The following is a 25,949-nucleotide window of genomic DNA, read 5'->3' on the forward strand; positions in this document are numbered from 1 at the left end:
ATTTATCGAACAGAGGAGAGCTCCCCATCGACCCCTCTCTACCAGCCACCATTCCTTCATCTATCTCCACTGCTTCCTTCCTTCTCAACATCCCTCTCCACTGCTCCCCTCCTTCATTCTCTCCCTCTCTCTAGTGCCTTCCTCCTTCCTTATCTTCATCCCTCTCTACCGCCCCCCCCACTTCCTTCTCTCCATTCCTCTTCACTGCACCCCTCCTTCCTTCCCTCCCTCTCCACTGCCCCCTACTTCCTTTTCTCATCCCTCTCCACTGCCCTCCTACTTCCTTCTCTCATCCCTCTCCACTGCCCTCCGACTTCCTTCTCTCCATCCCTCTCCACTGCCTTCCTCCTTCCTTCTCTCCACTGCCTTCCTCCTTCCTTCTCTCCCTCCCTCTCCACTGCCCTCCTCCTTCCTTCTCTCCATTCCTCTTCACTGCCCTCCTCCTTCCTTCTCTCCACTGCCCTCCTCCATCCCTCTCCACTGCCCTCCTCCTTCCTTCTCTCCATTCCTCTTCACTGCCCTCCTCCTTCCTTCTCTCCACTGCCCTCCTCCATCCTTCTCCACTGCCCTCCTACTTCCTTCTCTCCCTCCCTCTTCACTGCCCTCCTCCTTACTTCTCTCCATCCCTCTCCACTGCCCTCCTACTTCCTTCTCTCCCTCCCTCTCCACTGCCCTCCTCCTTCCTTCTCTCCATCCCTCTCCACTGCCTTCCTCCTTCCTTCTCTCCATCCCTCTCCACTGCCTTCCTCCTTCCTTCTCTCTATCCCTCTCCATTGCCCTCCTACTTCCTTCTCTCCCTCCCTCTTCACTGCCCTCCTCCTTCCTTCTCTCCCTCCCTCTCCACTGCCCCCTACTTCCTTCTCTCATCCCTCTCCACTGACCCCTAATTCCTTCTCTACATCCCTCTCCACTGCCCTCCTACTTCCTTCTCTCCCTCCCTCTCCACTGCCCCCTACATCCTTCTCTCATCCCTCTCCACTGGCTTCCTTCTCTCCATCCCTCTCCACTGCCCTCCTCCATCCCTCTCCACTGCCCTCCTCCTTCCTTCTCTCCATCCCTCTCCACTGCCCTCCTCCTTCCTTCTCTCCATCCCTCTCCACTGCCCTCCTCCTTCCTTCTCTCCATCCCTCTCCACTGCCCTCCTTCCTTCTCTCCATCCCTCTCCACTGCCCTCCTCCTTCCTTCTCTCCATCCCTCTCCACTGCCCTCCTACTTCATTCTCGCCCTCCCTCTCCACTGCCCTCCTACTTCCTTCTCTCCATCCCTCTCCACTGCCCTCCTACTTCCTTCTCTCCATCCCTCTCCACTGCCCTGCTACTTCCTTCTCTCCCTCCCTCTCCACTGCCCCCTACTTCCTTCTCTCATCCCTCTCCCACTGCCCCCTACTTCCTTCTCTCCATCCCTCTCCACTGCCCTCCTCCTTCCTTCTCTCCATCCCTCTCCACTGCCCTTCTACTTCCTTCTCTCCATCTTTCTCCACTGCCCTTCTACTTCCTTCTCTCCATCCCTCTCCACTGCCCTCCTACTTCCTTCTCTCCATCCCTCTCCACTGCCCTCCTACTTCCTTCTCTCCCTCCCTCTCCACTGCCCCCTACTTCCTTCTCTCATCCCTCTCCACTGGCTTCCTTCTCTCCATCCCTCTCCACTGCCCCCTACTTCATTCTCTCCATCCCTCTCCACTGCCCTCCTACTTCCTTCTCTCATCCCTCTCCACTGCCCCCTACTTCCTTCTCTCCATCCCTCTCCACTGCCCTCCTACTTCCTTCTCTCCCTCCCTCTCCACTGCCCCCTACTTCCTTCTCTCATCCCTCTCCACTGTCCTCCTACTTCCTTCTATCCATCCCTCTCCACTGCCCTCTTACTTCCTTCTCTCCATCCCTCTCCACTGCCCTCCTCCTTCCTTCTCTCCCTCCCTCTCCACTGCCCCCTACTTCCTTCTCTCATCCCTCTCCCACTGCCCCCTACTTCCTTCTCTCCATCCCTCTCCACTGCCCTCTTACTTCCTTCTCTCCATTCCTCTTCCCTGCCCTCCTCCTTCCTTCTCTCCATCCCTCTCCACTTTCCTCCTCCTTCCTTCTCTCCATCCTTCTCCACTGCCCTCCTACTTCCTTCTCTCCATCCCTCTCCACTGCCCTCCTACTTCCTTCTCTCCCTCCCTCTCCACCCCCCTACTTCCTTCTCTCATCCCTCTCCACTGGCTTCCTTCTCTCCATCCCTCTCCACTGCCCTCCTCCTTCCTTCTCTCCATCCCTCTCCACTGCCCTCCTCCTTCCTTCTCTCCATCCCTCTCCACTGCCCTCCTCCTTCCTTCTCTCCATCCCTCTCCACTGCCCTCCTCCTTCCTTCTCTCCATCCCTCTCCACTGCCCTCCTACTTCCTTCTCTCATCCCTCTCCACTGCCCCCTACTTCCTTCTCTCCATCCCTCTCCACTGCCCTCCTACTTCCTTCTCTCCCTCCCTCTCCACTGCCCCCTACTTCCTTCTCTCATCCCTCTCCACTGACTTCATTCTCTCCATCCCTCTCCACTGCCCTCCTCCTTCCTTCTCTCCCTCCCTCTCCACTGCCCCCTACTTCCTTCTCTCATCTCTCTCCAATGCCCCCTCCACTTCCTTCTTCTCCCTCCCTCTCCACTGCCCCCTACTTCCTTCTCTCATCCCTCTCCACTGCCCCCTACTTGCTTCTCTCCATCCCTCTCCACTGCCCTCCTACTTCCATCTCTCCCTCCCTCTCCACTGCCCCCTACTTCCTTCTCTCATCCCTCTCCACTGACTTCCTTCTCTCCATCCCTCTCCACTGCCCTCCTCCTTCCTTCTCTCCCTCCCTCTCCACTGCCCCCTACTTCCTTCTCTCATCTCTCTCCAATGCCCCCTACTTCATTCTCCACATCCCTCTCCACTGCCCTCCTACTTCCTTCTCTCCCTCCCTCTCCACCCCCCTACTTCCTTCTCTCATCCCTCTCCACTGCCCTTCTCTCCCATCCCTCTCCACTGCCCTCCTTTCCTTCTCTCCATCCCTCTCCACTGCCCTCCTCCTTCCTTCTCTCCATCCCTCTCCACTGCCCCCTACTTCCTTCTCTCATCCCTCTCCACTGACTTCCTTCTCTCCATCCCTCTCCACTGCCCTCCTCCTTCCTTCTCTCCCTCCCTCTCCACTGCCCCCTACTTCCTTCTCTCATCTCTCTCCAATGCCCCCTACTTCATTCTCTCCATCCCTCTCCACTGCCCTCCTACTTCCTTCTCTCCCTCCCTCTCCACTGCCCCCTACTTCTTTCTCTCATCCCTCTCCACTGCCCCCTACTTCCTTCTCTCCATCCCTCTCCACTGCCCTCCTACTTCCTTCTCTCCCTCCCTCTCCACCCCCCTACTTCCTTCTCTCTCATCCCTCTCCACTGGCTTCCTTCTCTCCATCCCTCTCCACTGCCCTCCTCCTTCCTTCTCTCCATCCCTCTCCACTGCCCTCCTCCTTCCTTCTCTCCATCCCTCTCCACTGCCCTCCTCCTTCCTTCTCTCCATCCCTCTCCACTGCCCTCCTCCTTCCTTCTCTCCATCCCTCTCCACTGCCCTCCTCCTTCCTTCTCTCCATCCCTCTCCACTGCCCTCCTCCTTCCTTCTCTCCATCCCTCTCCACTGCCCTCCTCCTTCCTTCTCTCCATCCCTCTCCACTGCCCTCCTCCTTCCTTCTCTCCATCCCTCTCCACTGCCCTCCTACTTCCTTCTCTCCATCCCTCTCCACTGCCCTCCTACTTCCTTCTCTCCATCCCTCTCCACTGCCCTCCTACTTCCTTCTCTCCATCCCTCTCCACTGCCCTCCTACTTCCTTCTCTCCCTCCCTCTCCACTGCCCCCTACTTCCTTCTCTCATCCCTCTCCACTGCCCCCTTTCTCTCCATCCCTCTCCACTGCCCCCTCTTCATTCTCTCCATCCCTCTCCACTGCCCTCCTTACTTCCTTCTCTCCATCCCTCTCCACTGCCCTCCTCCTTCCTTCTCTCCATCCCTCTCCACTGCCCTCCTCCTTTCTTCTCTCCATCCTTCTCCACTGCCCTCCTCCATCTTCCTTCTCTCCATCCTCTCCACTGCCCTCCTACTTCCTCATCCTTCCTCTTCCCTCTCCTCCCTCCCACTGCCCCCTACTTCCTTCTCTCATCCCTCTCCACTGCCCCTTCTCTCCATCCCTCTCCACTGCCCTCCTCCTTCCTTCTCTCCATCCCTCTCCACTGCCCTCCTCCTTCCTTCTCTCCATCCCTCTCCACTGCCCTCCTTCCTTCCTTCTCTCCATCCCTCTCCACTGCCCTCCTCCTTCCTTCTCTCCATCCCTCTCCACTGCCCTCCTCCTTCCTTCTCTCATCCCTCTCCACTGCCCCCTACTTCCTTCTCTCCATCCCTCTCCACTGCCCTCCTACTTCCTTCTCTCCATCCCTCTCCACTGCCCCCTACTTCCTTCTCCCTCATGCCCCCTCTTCCTCTCATCCCTCTCCACTGACTTCATTCTCTCCATCCCTCTCCACTGCCCTCCTCCTTCCTTCTCTCCCTCCCTCTCCACTGCCCCCTACTTCCTTCTCTCATCTCTCTCCAATGCCCCCTACTTCCTTCTCTCCCTCCCTCTCCACTGCCCCCTACTTCCTTCTCTCATCCCTCTCCACTGCCCCCTACTTCCTTCTCTCCATCCCTCTCCACTGCCCTCCTACTTCCTTCTCTCCATCTCTCCACTCTTCCTCTCCACTGCCCCCTACTTCCTTCTCTCATCCCTCTCCACTGACTTCCTTCTCTCCATCCCTCTCCACTGCCCTCCTCCTTCCTTCTCTCCCTCCCTCTCCACTGCCCCCTACTTCCTTCTCTCATCTCTCTCCAATGCCCCCTACTTCATTCTCCCATCCCTCTCCACTGCCCTCCTACTTCCTTCTCTCCCTCCCTCTCCACTGCCCCCTACTTCCTTCTCTCATCCCTCTCCACTGGCTTCCTTCTCTCCATCCCTCTCCACTGCCCTCCTCCTTCCTTCTCTCCATCCCTCTCCACTGCCCTCCTCCTTCCTTCTCTCCATCCCTCTCCACTGCCCCCTACTTCCTTCTCTCATCCCTCTCCACTGACTTCCTTCTCTCCATCCCTCTCCACTGCCCTCCTCCTTCCTTCTCTCCCTCCCTCTCCACTGCCCCCTACTTCCTCCCTCTCTCATCTTCTCCATCCCTCCCCCTACTTCATTCTCTCCATCCCTCTCCACTGCCCTCCTACTTCCTTCTCTCCCTCCCTCTCCACTGCCCCCTACTTCCTTCTCTCATCCCTCTCCACTGCCCCCTACTTCCTTCTCTCCATCCCTCTCCACTGCCCTCCTACTTCCTTCTCTCCCTCCCTCTCCACCCCCTTCTCTCCATCCCTCTCCACTTCCTTCTCTCATCCCTCTCCACTGGCTTCCTCTCTCCATCCTTCTCTCCCTCTCCACTGCCCTCCTCCTTCCTTCTCTCCATCCCTCTCCACTGCCCTCCTCCTTCCTTCTCTCCATCCCTCTCCACTGCCCTCCTCCTTCCTTCTCTCCATCCCTCTCCACTGCCCTCCTCCTTCCTTCTCTCCACTGCCCTCCTCCTTCCTTCTCTCCATCCCTCTCCACTGCCCTCCTCCTTCCTTCTCTCCATCCCTCTCCACTGCCCTCCTCCTTCCTTCTCTCCATCCCTCTCCACTGCCCTCCTCCTTCCTTCTCTCCATCCCTCTCCACTGCCCTTCTACTTCCCTTCTCTCATCGTCTCCACTGCCCTCTACTTCCTTCTCTCCATCCCTCTCCACTGCCCTCCTACTTCCTTCTCTCCCTCCCTCTCCACTGCCCCCTACTTCCTTCTCTCCATCCCTCTCCACTGCCCCTCCTTCTCTCCATCCCTCTCCACTGCCCCCTACTTCATTCTCTCCATCCCTCTCCACTGCCCCCTACTTCCTTCTCTCCATTCCTCTCCACTGCCCTCCTACTTCCTTCTCTCCCTCCCTCTCCACTGCCCCCTACTTCCTTCTCTCATCCCTCTCCACTGTCCTCCTACTTCCTTCTCTCCATCCCTCTCCACTGCCCTCCTACTTCCTTCTCTCCATTCCTCTCCACTGCCCTCCTACTTCCTTCTCTCCATTCCTCTCCACTGCCTTCCTACTTCCTTCTCTCCCTCCCTCTCCACTGCCCCCTACTTCCTTCTCTCATCCCTCTCCACTGGCTTCCTTCTCTCCATCCCTCTCCACTGCCCCCTACTTCATTCTCTCCATCCCTCTCCACTGCCCTCCTCCTTCCTTCTCTCCATCCCTCTCCACTGCCCTCCTCCTTCCTTCTCTCCATCCCTCTCCACTGCCCTTCTACTTCCTTCTCTCCATCCCTCTCCACTGCCCTCCTCCTTCCTTCTCTCCATCCCTCTCCACTGCCCTCCTCCTTCCTTCTCTCCATCCCTCTCCACTGCCCTTCTACTTCCTTCTCTCCATCCCTCTCCACTGCCCTCCTACTTCCTTCTCTCCCTCCCTCTCCACTGCCCCCTACTTCCTTCTCTCATCCCTCTCCACTGGCTCCCTTCTCTCCATCCCTCTCCACTGCCCCCTACTTCATTCTCTCCACTGCCCTCCTACTTCCTTCTCTCAACCCTCTCCACTGCCCCCTACTTCCTTCTCTCCATCCCTCTCCACTGCCCTCCTACTTCCTTCTCTCCCTCCCTCTCCACTACCCCTCTTACTCCATCCCTCTCCACTGTCCTCCTACTTCCTTCTCTCCATCCCTCTCCACTGCCCTCTTACTTCCTTCTCTCCATCCCTCTCCACTGCCCTCCTACTTCTCTCCCTCACTCCCTCTCCACTGCCCCCTACTTCCTTCTCTCCATCCCTCTCCACTGGCTTTCCTTCTCTCCATCCCTCTCCACTGCCCCCTACTTCCTTCTCTCCATCCCTCTCCACTGCCCTCCTACTTCCTTCTCTCATCCCTCTCCACTGCCCCCTACTTCCTTCTCTCATCCCTCTCCACTGCCTCTCTACTTCCTTCTTCTCCATCCCTCTCCACTGCCCTCTTACTTCCTTCTCTCCATCCCTCTCCACTGCCCTCCTCCTTCCTTCTCTCCCTCCCTCTCCACTGCCCCCTACTTCCTTCTCTCATCCCTCTCCACTGACTTCCTTCTCTCCATCCCTCTCCACCGCCCTCCTCCTTCCTTCTCTCCCTCCCTCTCCACTGCCCCCTACTTCCTTCTCTCATCTCTCTCCAATGCCCCCTACTTCATTCTCTCCATCCCTCTCCACTGCCCTCCTACTTCCTTCTCTCCCTCCCTCTCCACTGCCCCCTACTTCCTTCTCTCATCCCTCTCCACTGCCCCCTACTTCCTTCTCTCCATCCCTCTCCACTGCCCTCCTACTTCCTTCTCTCCCTCCCTCTCCACCCCCCTACTTCCTTCTCTCATCCCTCTCCACTGGCTTCCTTCTCTCCATCCCTCTCCACTGCCCTCCTCCTTCCTTCTCTCCATCCCTCTCCACTGCCCTCCTCCTTCCTTCTCTCCATCCCTCTCCACTGCCCTCCTCCTTCCTTCTCTCATCCCTCTCCACTGCCCTCCTCCTTCCTTCTCTCCCTCTCCACTGCCCTCCTCCTTCCTTCTCTCCATCTCTCTCCACTGCCCTCCTCCTTCCTTCTCTCCATCCCTCTCCACTGCCCTCCTCCTTCCTTCTCTCCATCCCTCTCCACTGCCCTCCTCCTTCCTTCTCCATCCCTCTCCACTGCCCTCTCCATCCCTCTCCACTGCCCTCCTCCTTCCTTCTCTCCATCCCTCTCCACTGCCCCCTACTTCCTTCTCTCCATCCCTCTCCACTGCCCTCCTACTTCCTTCTCTCCATCCCTCTCCACTGCCCTCCTACTTCCTTCTCTCCATCCATCCCTCTCCACTGCCCCCTACTTCCATTCTCTTCCCACTGCCCCCTCTTCCTTCTCTCCATCCCTCTCCACTGCCCTCCTACTTCCTTCTCTCCATCCCTCTCCACTGCCCTCCTACTTCCTTCTCTCCATCCCTCTCCACTGCCCCCTTCCTTCCTTCTCTCTCCCTCTCCATCCCTCTCCATCCCTCTCCACTGCCCCCCTACTTCCTTCTCTCCATCCCTCTCCACTGCCCTCCTACTTCCTTCTCTCATCCCTCTCCACTGCCCCCTACTTCCTTCTCTCATCCCTCTCCACTGTCCTCCTACTTCCTTCTATCCATCCCTCTCCACTGCCCTCTTACTTCCTTCTCTCCATCCCTCTCCACTGCCCTCCTCCTTCCTTCTCTCCCTCCCTCTCCACTGCCCCCTACTTCCTTCTCTCATCCCTCTCCACTGACTTCCTTCTCTCCATCCCTTTCCACCGCCCTCCTCCTTCCTTCTCTCCCTCCCTCTCCACTGCCCCCTCTTCCTTCTCTCATCTTCTCTTCTCTTCTCTCCATCCCTCTCCACTGCCCTCCTACTTCCTTCTCTCCCTCCCTCTCCACTGCCCTCCTACTTCCTTCTCTCATCCCTCTCCACTGCCCCCTACTTCCTTCTCTCCATCCCTCTCCACTGCCCTCCTCTTCCTTCTCTCCCTCCCTCTCCACTGCCCCTCCCTTCTCTCATCCCTCTCCACTTCCTTCTCTCCATCCCTCTCCACTGCCCTCCTCCTTCCTTCTCTCATCCCTCTCCACTGCCCTCCTCCTTCCTTCTCTCCATCCCTCTCCACTGCCCTCCTCCTTCCTTCTCTCCACTCCCTCCTTCCTTCTCTCCATCCCTCTCCACTGCCCTCCTCTTCCTTCTCTCCATCCCTCTCCACTGCCCTCCTCCTTCCTTCTCTCATCCTCTCCACTGCCCTCCTCCTTCCTTCTCTCCATCCCTCTCCACTGCCCTCCTCCTTCCTTCTCTCCATCCCTCTCCACTGCCCTCCTCCTTCCTTCTCTCCATCCCTCTCCACTGCCCTCCTCCTTCCTTCTCTCCATCCCTCTCCACTGCCCTCCTACTTCCTTCTCTCCATCCCTCTCCACTGCCCTCCTACTTCCTTCTCTCATCCCTCTCCACTGGCTTCCTTCTCTCCATCCCTCTCCACTGCCCCCTACTTCATTCTCTCCATCCCTCTCCACTGCCCTCCTCCTTCCTTCTCTCCATCCCTCTCCACTGCCCTCCTCCTTCCTTCTCTCCATCCCTCTCCACTGCCCTCCTGCCCTCCTACTTCCTTCTCTCCCTCCTCTCCACTGCCCCCTACTTCTTCTCTCATCCCTCTCCACTGTCCTCCTACTTCCTTCTCTCCATCCCTCTCCACTGCCCTCTTACTTCCTTCTCTCCATCCCTCTCCACTGCCCCCTCCTTCCTTCCTCTCTCCCTCCCTCTCCACTGCCCCCTACTTCCTTCTCTCATCCCTCTCCACTGCCCTCCTACTTCCTTCTCTCCATCCCTCTCCACTGCCCTCTACTTCCTTCTCTCCATCCACTCTTCCCTCCCTCTCCTTCTCTCCCTCCCTCTCCACTTTCCTCCTCCTTCCTTCTCTCCATCCCTCTCCACTGCCCTCCTACTTCCTTCTCTCCATCCCTCTCCACTGCCCTCCTACTTCCTTCTCTCCCTCCCTCTCCACCCCCCTACTTCCTTCTCTCATCCCTCTCCACTGGCTTCCTTCTCTCCTCTCCATCCCTCTCCACTGCCCTCCTCCTTCTCTCCATCCCTCTCCATCCCTCTCCACTGCCCTCCTCCTTCCTTCTCTCCATCCCTCTCCACTGCCCTCCTCCTTCCTTCTCTCCATCCCTCTCCACTGCCCTCCTCCTTCCTTCTCTCCATCCCTCTCCACTGCCCTCCTACTTCCTTCTCTCCATCCCTCTCCACTGCCCCCTACTTCCTTCTCTCCATCCCTCTCCACTGCCCTCCTCCTTCCTTCTCTCCCTCCCTCTCCACTGCCCTCCTTCTCTCCCTCCCTCTCCACTGCCCTCCTACTTCCTTCTCTCATCCCTCTCCACTGCCTCCACTCCATCCCTCTCCACTGCCCTCCTCCTTCCTTCTCTCCATCCCTCTCCACTGCCCTCCTACTTCCTTCTCTCATCCCTCTCCACTGCCCCCTCCCTCTCCACTCTCCTTCTCTCCCTCTCCCACTGCCCCCCTACTTCCTTCTCTCCCTCTCCATCCCTCTCTCTCACTGCCCTCTCCACTGCCCCCTCCTTCCTTCTCTCCATCCCTCTCCACTGCCCTCCTACTTCCTTCTCTCCCTCCCTCTCCACTGCCCTCCTACTTCCTTCTCTCATCCCTCTCCACTGCCCTCCTACTTCCTTCTCTCCATCCCTCTCCACTGCCCTCCTCCTTCCTTCTCTCCATCCCTCTCCACTGCCCCCTACTTCCTTCTCTCATCCCTCTCCAATGCCCCCTACTTCCTTCTCTCCATCCCTCTCCACTGCCCTCCTACTTCCTTCTCTCCATCCCCCCCTACTTCCCCTCTCATCCCTTCCACTCCTTCTCTCCATCCCTCTCCACTGCCCTCCTCTTCTCTCCCATCCCTCTCCACTGCCCTCCTCCTTCCTTCTCTCCATCCCTCTCCACTGCCTTTCCTTCTCTCCCTCCCTCTCCACTGCCCTCCTCCTTCCTTCTCTCCATCCCTCTCCACTGCCCTCCTCTTCTTCCTTCTCTCCATCCCTCTCCACTGCCCTCCTTCCTCTCATCCCTCTCCCATCCCTCTCCACTGCCCTCCTCCTTCCTTCTCTCCATCCCTCTCCACTGCCCTCCTACTTCCTTCTCTCCCTCCCTCTCCACCCCCCCCTTCTCTCATCCTACTTCCACTCTCCATCCCTCTCCACTGCCCCCTTTCCTTCTCTCCATCCCTCTCCACTGCCCTCCTACTTCCTTCTCTCCATCCCTCTCCACTGCCCTCCTCCTTCCTTCTCTCCATCTCCATCCCTCTCCACTGCCCTCCTCCTTCCTCCTCCACTCCCTCTCCACTGCCCTCCTCCTTCTCTCCATCCCTCTCCACTGCCCCCTCTTCTTCTTCTTCTCCACTGCCCCTCCCTCTCCACTGCCCTCCTACTTCCTTCTCCATCCCTCTCCACTGCCCCCTTCCTTCTCTCCATCCCTCTCCACTGCCCTCCTACTTCCACTTCTCTCCATCCCCCTCTCCACTGCCCTCCTACTTCCTTCTCTCATCCCTCTCCACTGCCTCCTTTCCTCCCATCCCTCTCCACTGCCCTCCTTTCCTTCTCTCCATCCCTCTCCACTGCCCCCCTACTTCCTTCTCTCATCTCTCTCCAATGCCCCCTCCTTCATTCTCTCCATCCCTCTCCACTGCCCTCCTCTTCCTTCTCTCCTCCATCCCTCTCCACTGCCCCCTACTTCCTTCTCTCTCATCCCTCTCCACTGCCCCCTTTCCTTCTCTCCATCCCTCTCCACTCCACTGCCCTCCTCTGCCTTCCTTCTCTCCATCCCTCTCCACTGCCCTCCCTTCCTTCCTTCTCTCCATCCCTCTCCACTGCCCCCTACTTCCTTCTCTCATCCCTCTCCACTCCCTCTCCATCCCTCTCCACTGCCCTCCTTCCTTCCTTCTCTCCCTCCCTCTCCACTGCCCCCTACTTCCTTCTCTCATCTCTCTCCAATGCCCCCTACTTCATTCTCTCCATCCCTCTCCACTGCCCTCCTTCCTTCTCTCCATCCCTCTCCTTCTCTCCATCCCTCTCCACTGCCCCCTACTTCCTTCTCTCATCCCTCTCCACTGCCCCTTTCCTTCTCTCCATCCCTCTCCACTGCCCTCCTACTTCCTTCTCTCCCTCCCTCTCCACTGCCCCCTACTTCCTTCTCTCATCCCTCTCCACTGCCCCCTTTCCTTCTCTCCATCCCTCTCCACTGCCCTCCTCCTTCCTTCCTCCATCCCTCTCCACTGCCCTCCTTCCTTCCTTCTCTCCATCCCTCTCCACTGCCCTCCTCCTTCCTTCTCTCCATCCCTCTCCACTGCCCTCCTCCTCCTTCTCTCCATCCCCATCTCCACTGCCCTCCTCCTTCCTTCTCTCCATCCCTCCCACTGCCCTCCTCCTTCCTTCTCTCCATCCCTCTCCACTGCCCTCCTCCTTCCTTCCCTCTCCATCCCTCTCCATCCCTCTCCACTGCCTTCCTTCTTCTCTCCATCCCTCTCCACTGCCCTCCTACTTCCTTCTCTCCATCCCTCCACTGCCCTCCTACTTCCTTCTCTCCATCCCTCTCCACTGCCCTCCTACTTCCTTCTCTCCATCCCTCTCCACTGCCCTCCTACTTCCTTCTCTCCATCCCTCTCCACTGCCCCCTACCCTTCTCTCCATCCCTCTCCACTGCTTCCTTCTCTCCATCCCTCTCCACTGCCCCCTCCTCCTCCCTCTCCACTGCCTTCTCTCTCCATCCTCTCCACTGCCCCCTCTTCTTCTCTCCATCCCTCTCCACTGCCCCCTCCCTCTCTCTCCATCCCTCTCCACTGCCCCCCTACTTCCTTCTCTCCATCCCTCCCACTCCCTCTCCTTCTCTTCCTTCTCTCCTCCCTCTCCACTGCCCCCTACTTCCTTCTCTCCATTCTCTCCATCCCCCTCTTCCTCTCCATCCCTCTCCACTGCCCTCCTACTTCCTTCTCTCCATCCCTCTCCACTGCCCTCCTACTTCCTTCTCTCCATCCCTCTCCACTGCCCCCTACTTCCTTCTCTCCATCCCTCTCCACTGCCCTCCTACTTCCTTCTCTCCATCCCTCTCCACTCCACTGCCCCCTACTTCCTTCTCTCATCCCTCTCCACTGCCCTTCTTCCATCCCTCTCCACTGCCCTCCTCCTCCTTCTCTCCATCCCTCTCCACTGCCCTCCTCCTTCCTTCTCTCCATCCCTCTCCACTGCCCCCTCCTTCCTTCTCTCCATCCCTCTCCACTGCCCTCCTCCTTCCTTCTCTCCATCCCTCTCCACTGCCCTCCTCCTTCCTTCTCTCCATCCCTCTCCACTGCCCCCTCCTCCTTCCTTCTCTCCATCCCTCTCCACTGCCCTCCTCCTTCCTTCTCTCCATCCCTCTCCACTGCCCTCCTCTTCCTTCTCTCCATCCCTCTCCACTGCCCCCTACTTCCTTCTCTCCATCCCTCTCCACTGCCCTCCTACTTCTTCCTCCCTCCCTCTCCATCCCTCTCCATCCCTCTGCCCTCCTACTTCCTTCTCTCCATCCCTCTCCACTGCCCTCCTACTTCCTTCTCTCCCTCCCTCTCCACTGCCCCCTACTTCCCTCTCTGGCTTCCTTCTCTCCATCCCTCTCCACTGCCCCCTACTTCATTCTCTCCATCCCTCTCCACTGCCCTCCTCCTTCCTTCTCTCCATCCCTCTCCACTGCCCTCCTCCTTCCTTCTCTCCATCCCTCTCCACTGCCCTCCTACTTCCTTCTCTCCCTCCCTCTCCACTGCCCCCTACTTCCTTCTCTCCATCCCTCTCCACTGCCCTTCTCCATCCCTCTCCACTGCCCTCCTCCTTCTCTGCCCTCCTCTCCATCCCTCTCCACTGCCCTCTCCACTGCCCTCCTACTTCCTTCTCTCCATCCCTCTCTGCCCTCTCCATCCTCTCCCTCCCACTGCCCTCTCTCTTCTTCCTTCCTCTCCACTCTTCCTTCTCTCCATCCCTCTCCACTGCCCCCTACTTCCTTCTCTCCATCCTCTCCACTGCCCCCTCTTCCTTCTCTCCATCCCTCTCCACTGCCCTCCTACTTCCTTCTCTCCCTCCCTCTCCACTGCTTCCTTCTCTCCATCCCTCTCCACTGCCCTCCTACTTCTCTCCATCCCTCTCCACTGCCCCCCTCCTTCCTTCTCTCCATCCCTCTCCACTGCCCTCCTACTTCCTTCTCTCCATCCCTCTCCACTGCCCTCCTCCTTCCTTCTCTCATCCCTCTCCTTCCTCTTCTCTCCATCCCTCTCCACTGCCCCCTACTTCCTTCTCTCATCCCTCTCCACTGGCCTTCCTTCTCTCTCATCCCTCTCCACTGCCCCCTACTTCCTTCTCTCCATCCCTCTCCACTGCCCTCCTCCTTCCTTCTCTCCATCCCTCTCCACTGCCCTCCTCCTTCCTTCTCTCCATCCCTCTCCACTGCCCTCCTACTTCCTTCTCTCCCTCCCTCTCCACTGCCCTCCTCCCTTCCTCCATCCCTCTCCACTGCCCTCCTCCTTCCTTCTCTCCATCCCTCTCCACTGCCCTCCTCCTTCCTTCTCTCCATCCCTCTCCACTGCCCTTCCTTCTCTCCATCCCTCTCCACTCCCACTGCCCTCTTCCTTCTCTCCATCCCTCTCCACTGCCCCCTACTTCCTTCTCTCATCCCTCTCCACTGGCTTCCCTTCTCTCTCCATCCCTCTCCACTGCCCCCTACTTCTTCTCTCCATCCCTCTCCACTGCCCTCCTCCTTCCTTCTCTCCATCCCTCTCCACTGCCCTCCTCCTTCCTTCTCTCCATCCCTCTCCACTGCCCTCCTACTTCCTTCTCTCCCTCCCTCTCCACTGCCCCCTACTTCCTTCTCTCATCCCTCTCCACTGTCCTCCTACTTCCTTCTCTCCATCCCTCTCCACTGCCCTCCTACTTCCTTCTCTCCATCCCTCTCCACTGCCCTCCTACTTCCTTCTCTCCATCCCTCTCCACTGCCCCCTACTTCCTTCTCTCATCCCTCTCCACTGGCTTTCCCATCCCTCTCCCATCCCTCTCCACTGCCCCCTACTTCCTTCTCTCCATCCCTCTCCACTGCCCTCCTCCTTTCTCTCCATCTCCACTCCCTCCACTGCCCCCCCTCCTCTCCACTTCTTCTCTCCATCCCTCTCCACTGCCCTCCTACTTCCTTCTCTCCATCCCTCTCCACTGCCCTCTCTTCCTTCTCTCCATCCCTCTCCACTGCCCTCCTCCTTCCTTCTCTCCCTCCCTCTCCACTGCCCCCTACTTCCTTCTCTCATCCCTCTCCACTGACCTCCTACTCCTTCTCTCCATCCCTCTCCACTGCCCTCCTCCTTCCTTCTCTCCATCCCTCTCCACTGCCCCCTCCTTCCTTCTCTCATCCCTCTCCACTGCCCCCTACTTCCTTCTTCCATCTCTCTCCATCCTCTCCACTGCCCTCCTACTTCCTTCTCTCCCTCCCTCTCCACTGCCCCCTCTTCCTTCTCTCATCCCTCTCCACTGCCCCCTACTTCCTTCTCTCCCATCCCTCTCCACTGCCCTCCTACTTCCTTCTCTCCCTCCATCCCTCTCCACTGCCCTTCTCTCCATCCCTCTCCACTGCCCTCCTCTTCCTTCTCTCCATCCCTCTCCACTGCCCTCCTCCTTCCTTCTCTCCATCCCTCTCCACTGCCCTCCTCCTTCCTTCTCTCCATCCCTCTCCACTGCCCTCTCCACTGCCCTCCTACTTCCTTCTCTCCATCCCTCTCCACTGCCCCTCCTCCTTCCTTCTCCATCCCTCTCCACTGCCCTCCTCCTTCCTTCTCTCCATCCCTCTCCACTGCCCTCCTCCTCCATCCCTCTCCACTGCCCCCTACTTCCTTCTCTCCCCTCTCCACTGCCCTCCTCCTTCCTTCTCTCCATCCCTCTCCACTGCCCTCCTCCTTCCTTCTTCTCTCCATCCCTCTCCACTGCCCTCCTACTTCCTTCTCTCCATCCCTCTCCACTGCCCTCCTACTTCCTTCTCTCCATCCCTCTCCACTGCCCTCCTACTTCCTTCTCTCCATCCCTCTCCACTGCCCTCCTCCTTCCTTCTCTCCATCCCTCTCCATCCCTCTCCACTGCCCTGCCTCCTTCCTTCTCTCCATCCCTCTCCACTGCCCTCCTACTTCCTTCTCTCCATCCCTCTCCACTGCCCTCCTACTTCCTTCTCTCCATCCCTCTCCACTGCCCTTCCCTTCTCTCCATCCCTCTCCACTGCCCTCCTCCACTTCCACTTCTCTCCATCCCCTCTCCACTGCCCTCCTACTTCCTTCTCTCCATCCCTCTCCACTGCCCTCTCCTTCCTTCTTCTCTCCATCCCTCTCCACTGCCCACTGCCCCTACTTCCTTCTCTCCATCCCTCTCCACTGCCCTCCTACTTCTTCTCTCCATCCCTCTCCACTGCCCTCCTACTTCCTTCTCTCCATCCCTCTCCACTGCCCTCCTCCTTCCTTCTTCCTTCTCCATCCATCCTCCCACTGCCCTCCTCCTTCCTTCTCTCCATCCTCTCCACTGCCCTCTCCTTCCTCCATCCCTCTCCACTGCCCTCCTCTTCCTTCTCTCCCCATCCCTCTCCACTGCCCTCCTCCTTCCTTCTCTCCATCCCTCTCCACTGCCCTCCTACTTCCTTCTCTCCATCCCTCTCCACTGCCCTCCTCTTCCTTCTCTCCCTCTCTCCACTGCCCCCTACTTCCTTCTCTCATCCCTCTCCACTGCTTCCTTCTCTCCATCCCTCTCCACTCCCTCCTCCTTCTCTCCATCCCTCTCCACTGCCTCCTCCTTCCTTCTCTCCATCCTCTCCACTGCCCCCTACTTCCTTCTCTCCATCCCTCTCCACTGCCCTCCTCCTTCCTTCTCTCCATCCCTCTCCACTGCCCTCCTCCTTCCTTCTCTCCATCCCTCTCCACTGCCCTCCTACTTCCTTCTCTCCCTCCTCTCTCCACTGCCCCCTACTTCCTTCCTCATCCCTCTCCACTGCTCCTTCTCTCCCATCCCTCTCCACTGCCCTCCTACTTCCTTCTCTCCATCCCTCTCCACTGCCACTGCCTCTTCCTTCTCTCCATCCTCTCCACTGCCCCCTACTTCCTTCTCTCCATCCCTCTCCACTGCCTCTCTCCCATCCCTCTCCACTGCCCTCCTCCTTCCTTCTCTCCATCCTCTCTCCACTGCCCCCTCTTCCTTCTCTCCATCCCTCTCCACTGCCCTCCTCCTCCTTCCTTCTCTCCCTCCACTGCCCCCTACTTCCTTCTCTCCATCCCTCTCCACTGCCCTCCCTCTCCACCCTGCCTTCCTTCTCTCCATCCCTCTCCACTGCCCTCCTCCTTCCTTCTCTCCCTCCCTCCCACTGCCCCCCTCTTCCTTCTCTCCATCCTCTCCACTGCCCCCTACTTCCTTCTCTCCATCCCTCTCCACTGCCCTCCACTTCCTTCTCCCATCCCTCTCCACTGCCCCCTCCTTCCTTCTCTTCTCTCCATCCCATCCCTCCACTGCCCTCCTACTTCCTTCTCTCCATCCCTCTCCACTGCCCTCCTCCTTCCTTCTCTCCTCCATCCCTCTCCACTGCCCTCCTCCTTCCTTCTCTCCATCCCTCTCCACTGGCCCCTCCTCCTTCCTTCTCTCCATCCCTCTCCACTGCCCTCCTCCTTCCTTCTCTCCATCCCTCTCCACTGCCCTCCTCCTTCCTTCTCTCCATCCCTCTCCACTGCCCTCCTCCTTCCTCTCTCTCCATCCCTCTCCACTGCCCTCCTCCTTCCTTCTCTCCATCCCTCTCCACTGCCCTCCTCCTGCCCTTCTTCCTTCTCCATCCCTCTCCACTGCCCTCTCTCCATCCCTCCCTCTTCCTCTCCATCCCTCTCCACTGCCCTCCTCCTTCCTTCTCTCCATCCCTCTCCACTGCCCTCCTCCTTCCTTCTCTCCATCCCTCTCCACTGCCCTCCTTTCCTTCTCTCCTCATCCCTCTCCACTGCCCTCCTTCCTTCCTTCCTCCATCCCTCTCCACTGCCCTCCTACTTCCTTCTCTCCATCCCTCTCCACTGCCCCTGGCTTCCTTCTCTCCATCCCTCTCCACTGCCCTCCTACTTCCTTCTCTCCATCCCTCTCCACTGCCCCCTACTTCCTTCTCTCCATCCCTCTCCACTGCCCTCCTACTTCCTTCTCCATCCCTCTCCACTGCCCCCTACCCTTCTCTCCATCCCTCCACTGGCTCCCTCCATCCCTCCCACTGCCCCCTTCCTTCTTCCATTCTCTCCCCCTCCTCCACTGCCCCCTACTTCCTTCTCTCATCCTCTCCACTGCCCCCTACTTCCTTCTCTCCATCCCTCCCACTGCCCCACTGCCCTCCTTTCCTTCTCTCCATCCCTCTCCACTGCCCTCCTACTTCCTTCTCTCCATCCCTCTCCACTGCCCTCCTACTTCATTCTCCCATCCTCTCCACTGCCCTCCTCCTTCCTTCTCTCCATCCCTCTCCACTGCCCCCTACTTCCTTCTCTCATCCCTCTCCACTGGCTTCCTTCTCCCTCCATCCCTCTCCACTGCCCTCCTACTTCCTTCTCTCCCTCCCTCTCCACTGCCCCCTACTTCCTTCTCTCATCCCTCTCCACTGCCCCCTACTTCCTTCTCTCCATCCCTCTCCACTGCCCTCCTCCTTCCTTCTCTCCTGCCCTCCTCCCTCTCCACTGCCCTCCTCCTTCCTTCTCTCATCCTCCACTGCCCCTCTTCCTTCTCTCCATCCCTCTCCACTGCCCTCCTCCTTCCTTCTCTCCATCTCTCCCCTCCTACTCCCTCCCACTGCCCTCCTCCTTCCTTCTCTCCCACTCCCTCTCCATCTTCCCCCTCCTACTTCCTTCTCTCCATCTCCTCTCCACTGCCCTCTACTTCCTTCTCTCCATCCCTCTCCACTGCCCTCCTCCTTCTCTCATCCCTCTCCCCCCTCTCCACTCCCTCTCCTCTCCACTGCCCTCCTCCTTCCTTCTCTCATCCCTCTCCAATGCCCCCTACTTCCTTCTCTCCATCCCTCTCCACTGCCCCCTCCCTTCCTTCTCTCCATCCCTCTCCACTGCCCTCCTCCTTCCTTCTCTCATCCCTCTCCACTGGCTTCCTTCTCTCCATCCCTCTCCACTGCCTCCTACCCTCTCTCCATCCCTCTCCACTGCTTCCTACCTTCTCTCCACCCCTCTCCACTGCTTCCTATCTTCTCTCCATGCCGCTCCACTGCCTCCTACCCTCTCTCCACCCCTCTCCACTGCTTCCTACCTTCTCTCCACCCCTCTCCACTGTTCCCCTCCTTCCTTCTCTCCATCCCTCTCCACTGTTCCCCTCCTTCCTTCTCTCCATCCCTCTCCACTGTTCCCCTCCTTCCTTCTCTCCATTGCCTCTTTCCCCTCCATCCCTCACCTATTTGGTGACGTAGTTCCGTACCAGACTATAGAGGGGTCTCCGCCCATCATCCCTATTCTTCTCCCACCATCCTTCTCTCCCTCTGTTCCCCCCCTCCCTTCATCTGTTCCTCGTTCCACCCTCACTTATTTGGTGGCGCAGTCCATCACCCTCCTTCCATCTCCCTGCCCCCTTCATCCAACTCTCCCTCCATCCCCCCTCACCTCCTTAGTGACGTTGTCCTGCACCAGGTTGTAGAGGGGCACGATGCGGCTGACCTCCAGCAGGACGGGGATGGGCGAGGGCTGCTCGCGGCCTGCCTGACGGCACAGGTGGCAGGCCGACGGACAGCTGCCCTTCTCTTCGCAGCGGATCTCCACGCCACTCACCAGGTCCTCTGTCAGCAGCTGGGTCTTCAGCAGCCCAGACAGGTAGCTGATGAAGGGCATGGACTTGAGCTCGCGCCTGCTTCCCTGGTCTGTCGCCTCTGGGAGACAGAAAGAAGGAGAGTGGGCAACTGAAAAACAGTCTATAGTCTAACATCAGATTGTATCAGTCCTAACCTTAATCATTCAGGGACATGGAGAAGTAGCTGACCCTGTGTGAGTGGTTGGGAGCAGCATCTACCTTTCCCAAAAAACACATTGTGTAAATGACAAGAGACTTTCCTTTTCCTTTAGCTTCATTTACAGAGATTAGTCTCATTTTGAGATGAAATCTCTTCGCAAGAGAGACCAGAACGGTGTCTGAGCGACAAAGGACCAGAGCCAAAACCCCCATACACACTGACACATGCAAACCTGCACCGATGTACGTCCGCCACATGTCCTGAATCGCCCATAACACAGGGCTGATAGCTGCATTCCCGTCTTCCTATCCCACCAAAACGGCTCATATCAAAATACACAGCCAGTGATCGGGGGTTTCACACGGCCGCCTCACTCACATCGCATGTGCCACCATCTGGATCTACTTTCTATTGCGGTCAAACAAAATAATCCCTCATTGTCATCAACTCCTCCACCGGGAATGAACGGTGGGTGATGACTTATTCCTGCATAGTGTAAATAAGCATTGTTTGATTTTCTCATCGACAGGGGGATTCTTGCGCATAACGTACCCGAGCCAGTGGGCTAACAATGCTACGTTGGAAAGAAGTGAAACAGGGAGTAATGTTAATTGAGTGTTGAGTGTTTCCTTGGATGGAAGGGAGGCTGGAGGGAAGTAGACCGCCATGTGTTGGGAAAGCAGCAGATGTGCTTTCTGTCTGTGTTGATGGGAGGAGAGACGGGACACACAGCAAATTTGCGATCAGAATTTGAACACCTACAGTGTTAAACTAACACTTTTTAAAGTGTTGCTAAACTAACACCCCAAGATTCTTAGGTCCCTAAAACCATGGATGTTGCAAATTTACAACTAACATTAACATTTTATTGGCGCTGATGCTGTTACACAATCTCAGTGTTAGGGAATTAACACCTGTGGTGTTACAGTCATTTGTTTTTGCGTGTTTTTTTTTGTATATCACTGTAAGGTCTAAAGCCTTATTTGCATATTTATTTCCCATGTTGCCTTTCGAGTGAATTTTAAAGGTACCTGTTCCACCCATGACTGTGTTTGCTAGTGACAGTGACATGTTTGTTGCAATCATGGCTTTCATTCCTGTATTCTTCACCAAATGATTCCCTAAGTTAATATTTTAGCATAAAAACTATTATTTATGACAATCCATAACTTTTTTTGACAATACCATACTTCGACAGCCTAGTTTTACTCACAGTGATGTGAAACTCCTGGTTTACAGGCCACATCAGTCATATTATGCTGGCTTGCAAAGTGTTATATAATTCCTATTGGAATCGAGTCAGAGTTAGGATATCCAATAATTGTGACTTTCAACCACTCACAATCTGCAGTTAGAATGACTGCAAAGGTAGGGAATAATGACAAATGAAACTACCTAAACCATCTCAATAATGGGTGAAATAAGTCCAAACACTTACAGATGGGATTAGTTTAGAAAAATGCATGTTATTTATCCATGTGTAGTATGAGATCAATGAATCAATCACAGTTTTCTCTGGATCAAAATGGGGTCTACGTGGTCGGCTTCATGGGAGCGCGGCCATGGCTGCGGTCGCCGACCAAAGACTTTAAGAGGCCCTCCTGTTGGCCGCATGACAAAGTGTATCCGTTTTAAAGCTCATTTCCTGCAATTCTACACATTCCGCCACGCGGCGGAGATGAACCACGGCAAGGTGACTGGGAACATGGGCGTGTACAAACAGACCGATTATGACCTCCGTAAGGCAATCAACGCGGCAAAGCGTCAGTGCAGAGACAAAGTGGAGTCACAGTTCAATGGCTCAGACACTAGATGCATGTGGCAGGGACTCATGGCTCATCCAACCCTAGACAACCTCTGCCCAGTACCCTACACGCTCAGAAGAACAGGTGCTACCAAGAACATAAAAGGGTTCTTCGGGTGTCCCCATATGAGAACCATTTGAAGAACGCTTTTGGGTTCCATGTAGAGCCCTTTCAACTGCCTTGAAGCAAAAAAAAATGTATTCTATGGGAACAGCCGAGGAAACCTTGTGAAACCTTGTGAAACTTTTTGAAACCTTGTGAAACCTTTTGAAACCTTTTGAAACCTTTTGAAACCTTGTGAAACCTTGTGAAACCCTGTACTCTGCTCTTCAGTCACTGTCACCAGCCGGCTACCCCCGGGTACTCTACTCTGCACCTTAGGGACTGCTGCCCTATGGACATAGTCATTGAACACGGGTCACTTTAATAATGTTTATATAGTATTTATATATCAACTGCTGTACTTTTAGGGGATTATTTAAAAAAGTGTGATTATTGTGTGCTTGTTGACATTTACTGCATTGATTGATAGGAACATAAACATTTCGCCATAACACCTTTTCCACTCTGAGAGTTAACGGAAGTTACAGTCGAGTAACAACACCGCCACCTGGTTAACACTGTTTACCGCAGGTGGCGTCAATTTAAATCCTCTAGTGATAACCTCACTCGAATCAACACTCACAACCCGTTTTTACCTCAACACCGAGATTTAAACCCCTGCCAATTTGCTGTGCAGGCAGGAGAGAGGAGCTCTGATTGAGTGGTGAGGGTCTCTCAGCAACAGCAATGTTCAATCAAATGTACACTGTTGCAAACTGCTGATGGGAGGAAATTATATTCATCATGTGCTATGGATGATTTTGCTTAATTCTTCCAAATGTGTATTTATTGTGTGTGTGTGTGTGGGGGGGGGGGGGGGTCTTCATAACCCCAAGTGGGTATGAATGTTTTCATGGCATATCAGAATTTATATTGTTTTGTTCAATCTGCATGCATTTTACATTTACATTTAAGTCATTTAGCAGACGCTCTTATCCAGAGCGACTAGTTCCATTACCTAACCTGTACTTCTTTGCTGCACAGGAGCAATGCCGTGGTTGACTACGAGTGAATGATTTCCAGCCATAGTCTCTAATTGTTTGCTATTAAGAGGCCTACAGGTTTTCTCCAACTGCAGAGCAATTAACTGACTCAGTCATATCCCGAATTGTAGGAAAAGGTCTGGAGCTGAATCAACAGGGGGGAGGAGAACACCAGGCAGGGCCAGAGGTGAGATGTATTAGCTAGCTACCCCCCTAACCAAAGGCCAAACTCACACAGTTTGTGCTAGCTACATTTTACCAGAGGAGGAAGGGGAAGAAAAAAAATGTGTTACTTTTTTAACAAGGCCAGTCAGTTAAGAACAAATTCTTATTTTCAATGACAACCTAGGAACAGTGTGTTTACTGCCTTGTTCAGGGGCAGAACGACAGATTTGTACCTTGTCAGCTCGGGGATTCGATCTATCAACCTTTTGGTTCCTAATCCAACGCGCTAACCGCGAGGCTACCTGCCGCCCCGATAGAGTAATTGGCAGCAGCTTAGGGTAAAAGTCATTTAAAAGATTTCACATCATTTCCAAATGATTCATTTTCTTGCAATGCATTTCATCATATTGAAATAGAGCAGCCTTCGGGAATATTTTACAGAACAAAAAGAACATTTACAGCGCGTGAACTTAATCAGCATGTGTGTCCGTTCTTAAACTCACTCGCCTCGGCATTCTCTCTCGACGGCCCTTTAAAAGCCGAGCCAAGGACAAAGCTTGTTATGTCTTCTGCTTCCATTCCTCATACACACAAACACATTCGGAGCTGGACTCTCTCACAGAACATCTGTGAAAAATAGCTTCCACTGGAGCAGGTGGGGGGGAAAAGCATAAATGTAACACAGGTGCAGATTATCTGACATTTTCAGGATAAGAGGACTAGTCGGTGACAGAGTTCCAAATGAATCTTCTTCGCAAAAACAAACATTCCACTGCCACAAGGACTCACCACCCATACATATACTGTAACACCAGCTCAAATGAGATATATACACTGTAGTAAAAATGTAAAACACAGAGGTGAGAAGCGCGAGTCAATAAATTCCCTCTTTCCTTCAACACATGCAAGTGTGTGAGATATACGTCATCAGACAGTGTGTGTGTGTATTTGATAATAGGCTGATGTTGTGGTGAGACTGTGGGCTCCAAACACAGACCCAGCTGCAGAGCAGTGAGAGTATGAAAGGACTGGAGTAGTGAAAGGGGAGGGATACTCTCCTCCGTATCCTATGTAAACAGGCTCAAGGGGTGGCTCTAAGAGCCCAATTACACGCACTTCTTGAGTCAACACAGACACAGAAAGGAGCTGTCATCACTTGGCCCTCGCAATAAAGCCCTGTGATTATCCCAGGTTTTACTGCAGGCTTCGCAGGGCTGCTCACATCACAGCCGTCTGCGTTACTTCCTTCCCCTTCCTCTCCATCCGTAAAGCCTGCGACAATCATGTCTGACAGTTAATATTAATCCCAACGTTTTAGATGGGATTGAGAGGTGACAACTGGACACTGGATAACACAGCCCTTATGCATTAATTAAAGGTGTGTAGGAGGCTTACAACTGTGTAAAATTCTATTTTGTCTGGATTCTACAGAAAATGTATCAATGGGTAGCTTAAATTGTTTTGGGAGAGTAGCAGTGAATATGTTGTGTTTTATATTTGGGCAATCTGTAAAACAGACAGTTAATATATTAAGGATGAATGACTTTCCCAAACATTGATATCTCTCTCTCTCTCTCTCTCTCTCTCTCTCTCTCTCTCTCTCTCTCTCTCTCTCTCTGTTTCTCTCCTTCTCCGGTGTCTCTCTCTTGTCCCTCCAACGTCCTGACGGGCTGTGGCCGATGAAGGACGGCACGGGTTGCTATGACTACTCAAAGGGCACGGACAGCATGGACGGCTTCAACGGGGGCACTCTCTCCCTCTCTCCGTCTCTCCCTCTCTCTAAATAATGAGTATTTGTTGATACAGTGTATTCTTAGAAGCTACACTCTGGTCATGATCGTGTCCCTGGCAACACCAGCAACGTGTCAGATATCTCAGTGCTAATTTCACACAGATGTTGTCAGATTGTTAGTGTTGGCATTGTTATTATTGCCCTATAAAATATCTCTGTTCAGGAGTTTTTTGACGTGAAATTTGGCCTTTATAACTACTCTGGTACTCGTCAAGATCATATCCACTATTTATTCTCCTCAGTCAGTTGATTTCTGCATTTTCATAGTGAAAATGCAAGATGAAGGGAAATTGCAATGAAATACACACATGATGAGGAGGGAGAGACACAAAGAGAGGGTGCATCTCAGTAGTATAAAGTGAGTAGCTACATCCCCTTGTCTAGCCTACTCTCCATCTGAATCAATCCGGGTTGTGGGTGGAAGCAGTATTAGTAGAGGCCATGAACTAAACACTCTGATTGATGCAAAAGTCCCCAAAAATATTCAAAACTAAAACAAAGTGCTGTTGAAGTTTTTTTCTTCTTCTTCAAGGCCCATTGTGTCAGATGAATATAAGTTGACAGTGATTTTTAGGTAAGCAAAGATAACTCCTGCTTCCTAAATACCACAATGTCAATATGGCACAGCTGCAGTGCAATTAAAGCAACAGCACAAAAGGTTTCTGTTCTGTGAGTCAAAAGCCTATTGTCTTTACAAATGCCTTGATAAATGTCAAATATATTGTAAGCTCACTGAGAATGTTTAGAGAAAACATTTTAATGCATAGCTAAAGCAAGCATACAGACTATCCTTTTTCATGTCCATGTACCTTTTAGTTATGCATAGCTTAACACATCTTCAAATTGCAAATGAACTTTTAATTTATATTAATGTGCAAGTAGTTCATTTTCTGAACTGCAATTTGTTTGCCGTTGTATTTATTAGTATCCTCATTACCCCATTAGCAGCTACTCTTCCTGGGATCCAACGGGAATAAAACAATTACATCACAACAAAACACAACACAACAACCACCTACATCATAAATAAAACAATACATCATACAAGGTATTATTTCATTATTACTCTATACTACAAATACCTTTTGTAATAAGACCTTTGCCTCCATCTAGGGGTCAGCTGATATACTGTTTTCCACGGGCTGCAGCATCTGCACTCATCTGCCCATGACTGTGTATAACTGTAGGCTACTGATAGAGATGGATACTTTTCACGGTTCAAAGGATATATCTTCCTACTGTCCTCGTTTATTTTCATCCTGTTACTACAGGATGTAAGAGCATTGTATTACATTTCATGGAAGGCATGTCTATAACTCCTGCATTGCTCTCAAATGGCCCACATAATTTCTTGATAAATGATTTGAGTTGGGATACTTGAATAATTCATTCTCTGGTACAGGATTTTAAGAGGTGTACCGATTTTCAGAAAGGAGGAATCATCAAATGATGTATAATGCAATGCCCATGACATTAGAATAATATATTTTATTTGCTAAAACTAGAGACAGTGTTGTATTGTACTAATAAAAATACATTAGATTTTATACTAG

At 54.4% G+C, this 25,949-nt stretch overlaps 1 protein-coding gene across 2 annotated transcripts in view; it reads right to left on the minus strand.

The window, feature by feature from the left end:
• The window catches only part of LOC124007025 (astrotactin-2-like), a 528,751-nt gene that overhangs the window by 112,273 nt on the left and 390,529 nt on the right, over positions 1–25,949 (minus strand). For both annotated transcript variants that reach the window (XM_046317271.1, XM_046317272.1), the window contains one exon: positions 19,206–19,468. In XM_046317271.1, coding sequence (XP_046173227.1) covers positions 19,206–19,468 — 263 coding nt within the window. The remainder of the gene's footprint in view (positions 1–19,205; positions 19,469–25,949) is intronic.

Source organism: Oncorhynchus gorbuscha, linkage group LG20 (genome assembly GCF_021184085.1).
Source record: "Oncorhynchus gorbuscha isolate QuinsamMale2020 ecotype Even-year linkage group LG20, OgorEven_v1.0, whole genome shotgun sequence".
Classification (NCBI taxonomy): Eukaryota; Metazoa; Chordata; class Actinopteri; order Salmoniformes; family Salmonidae; genus Oncorhynchus; species Oncorhynchus gorbuscha.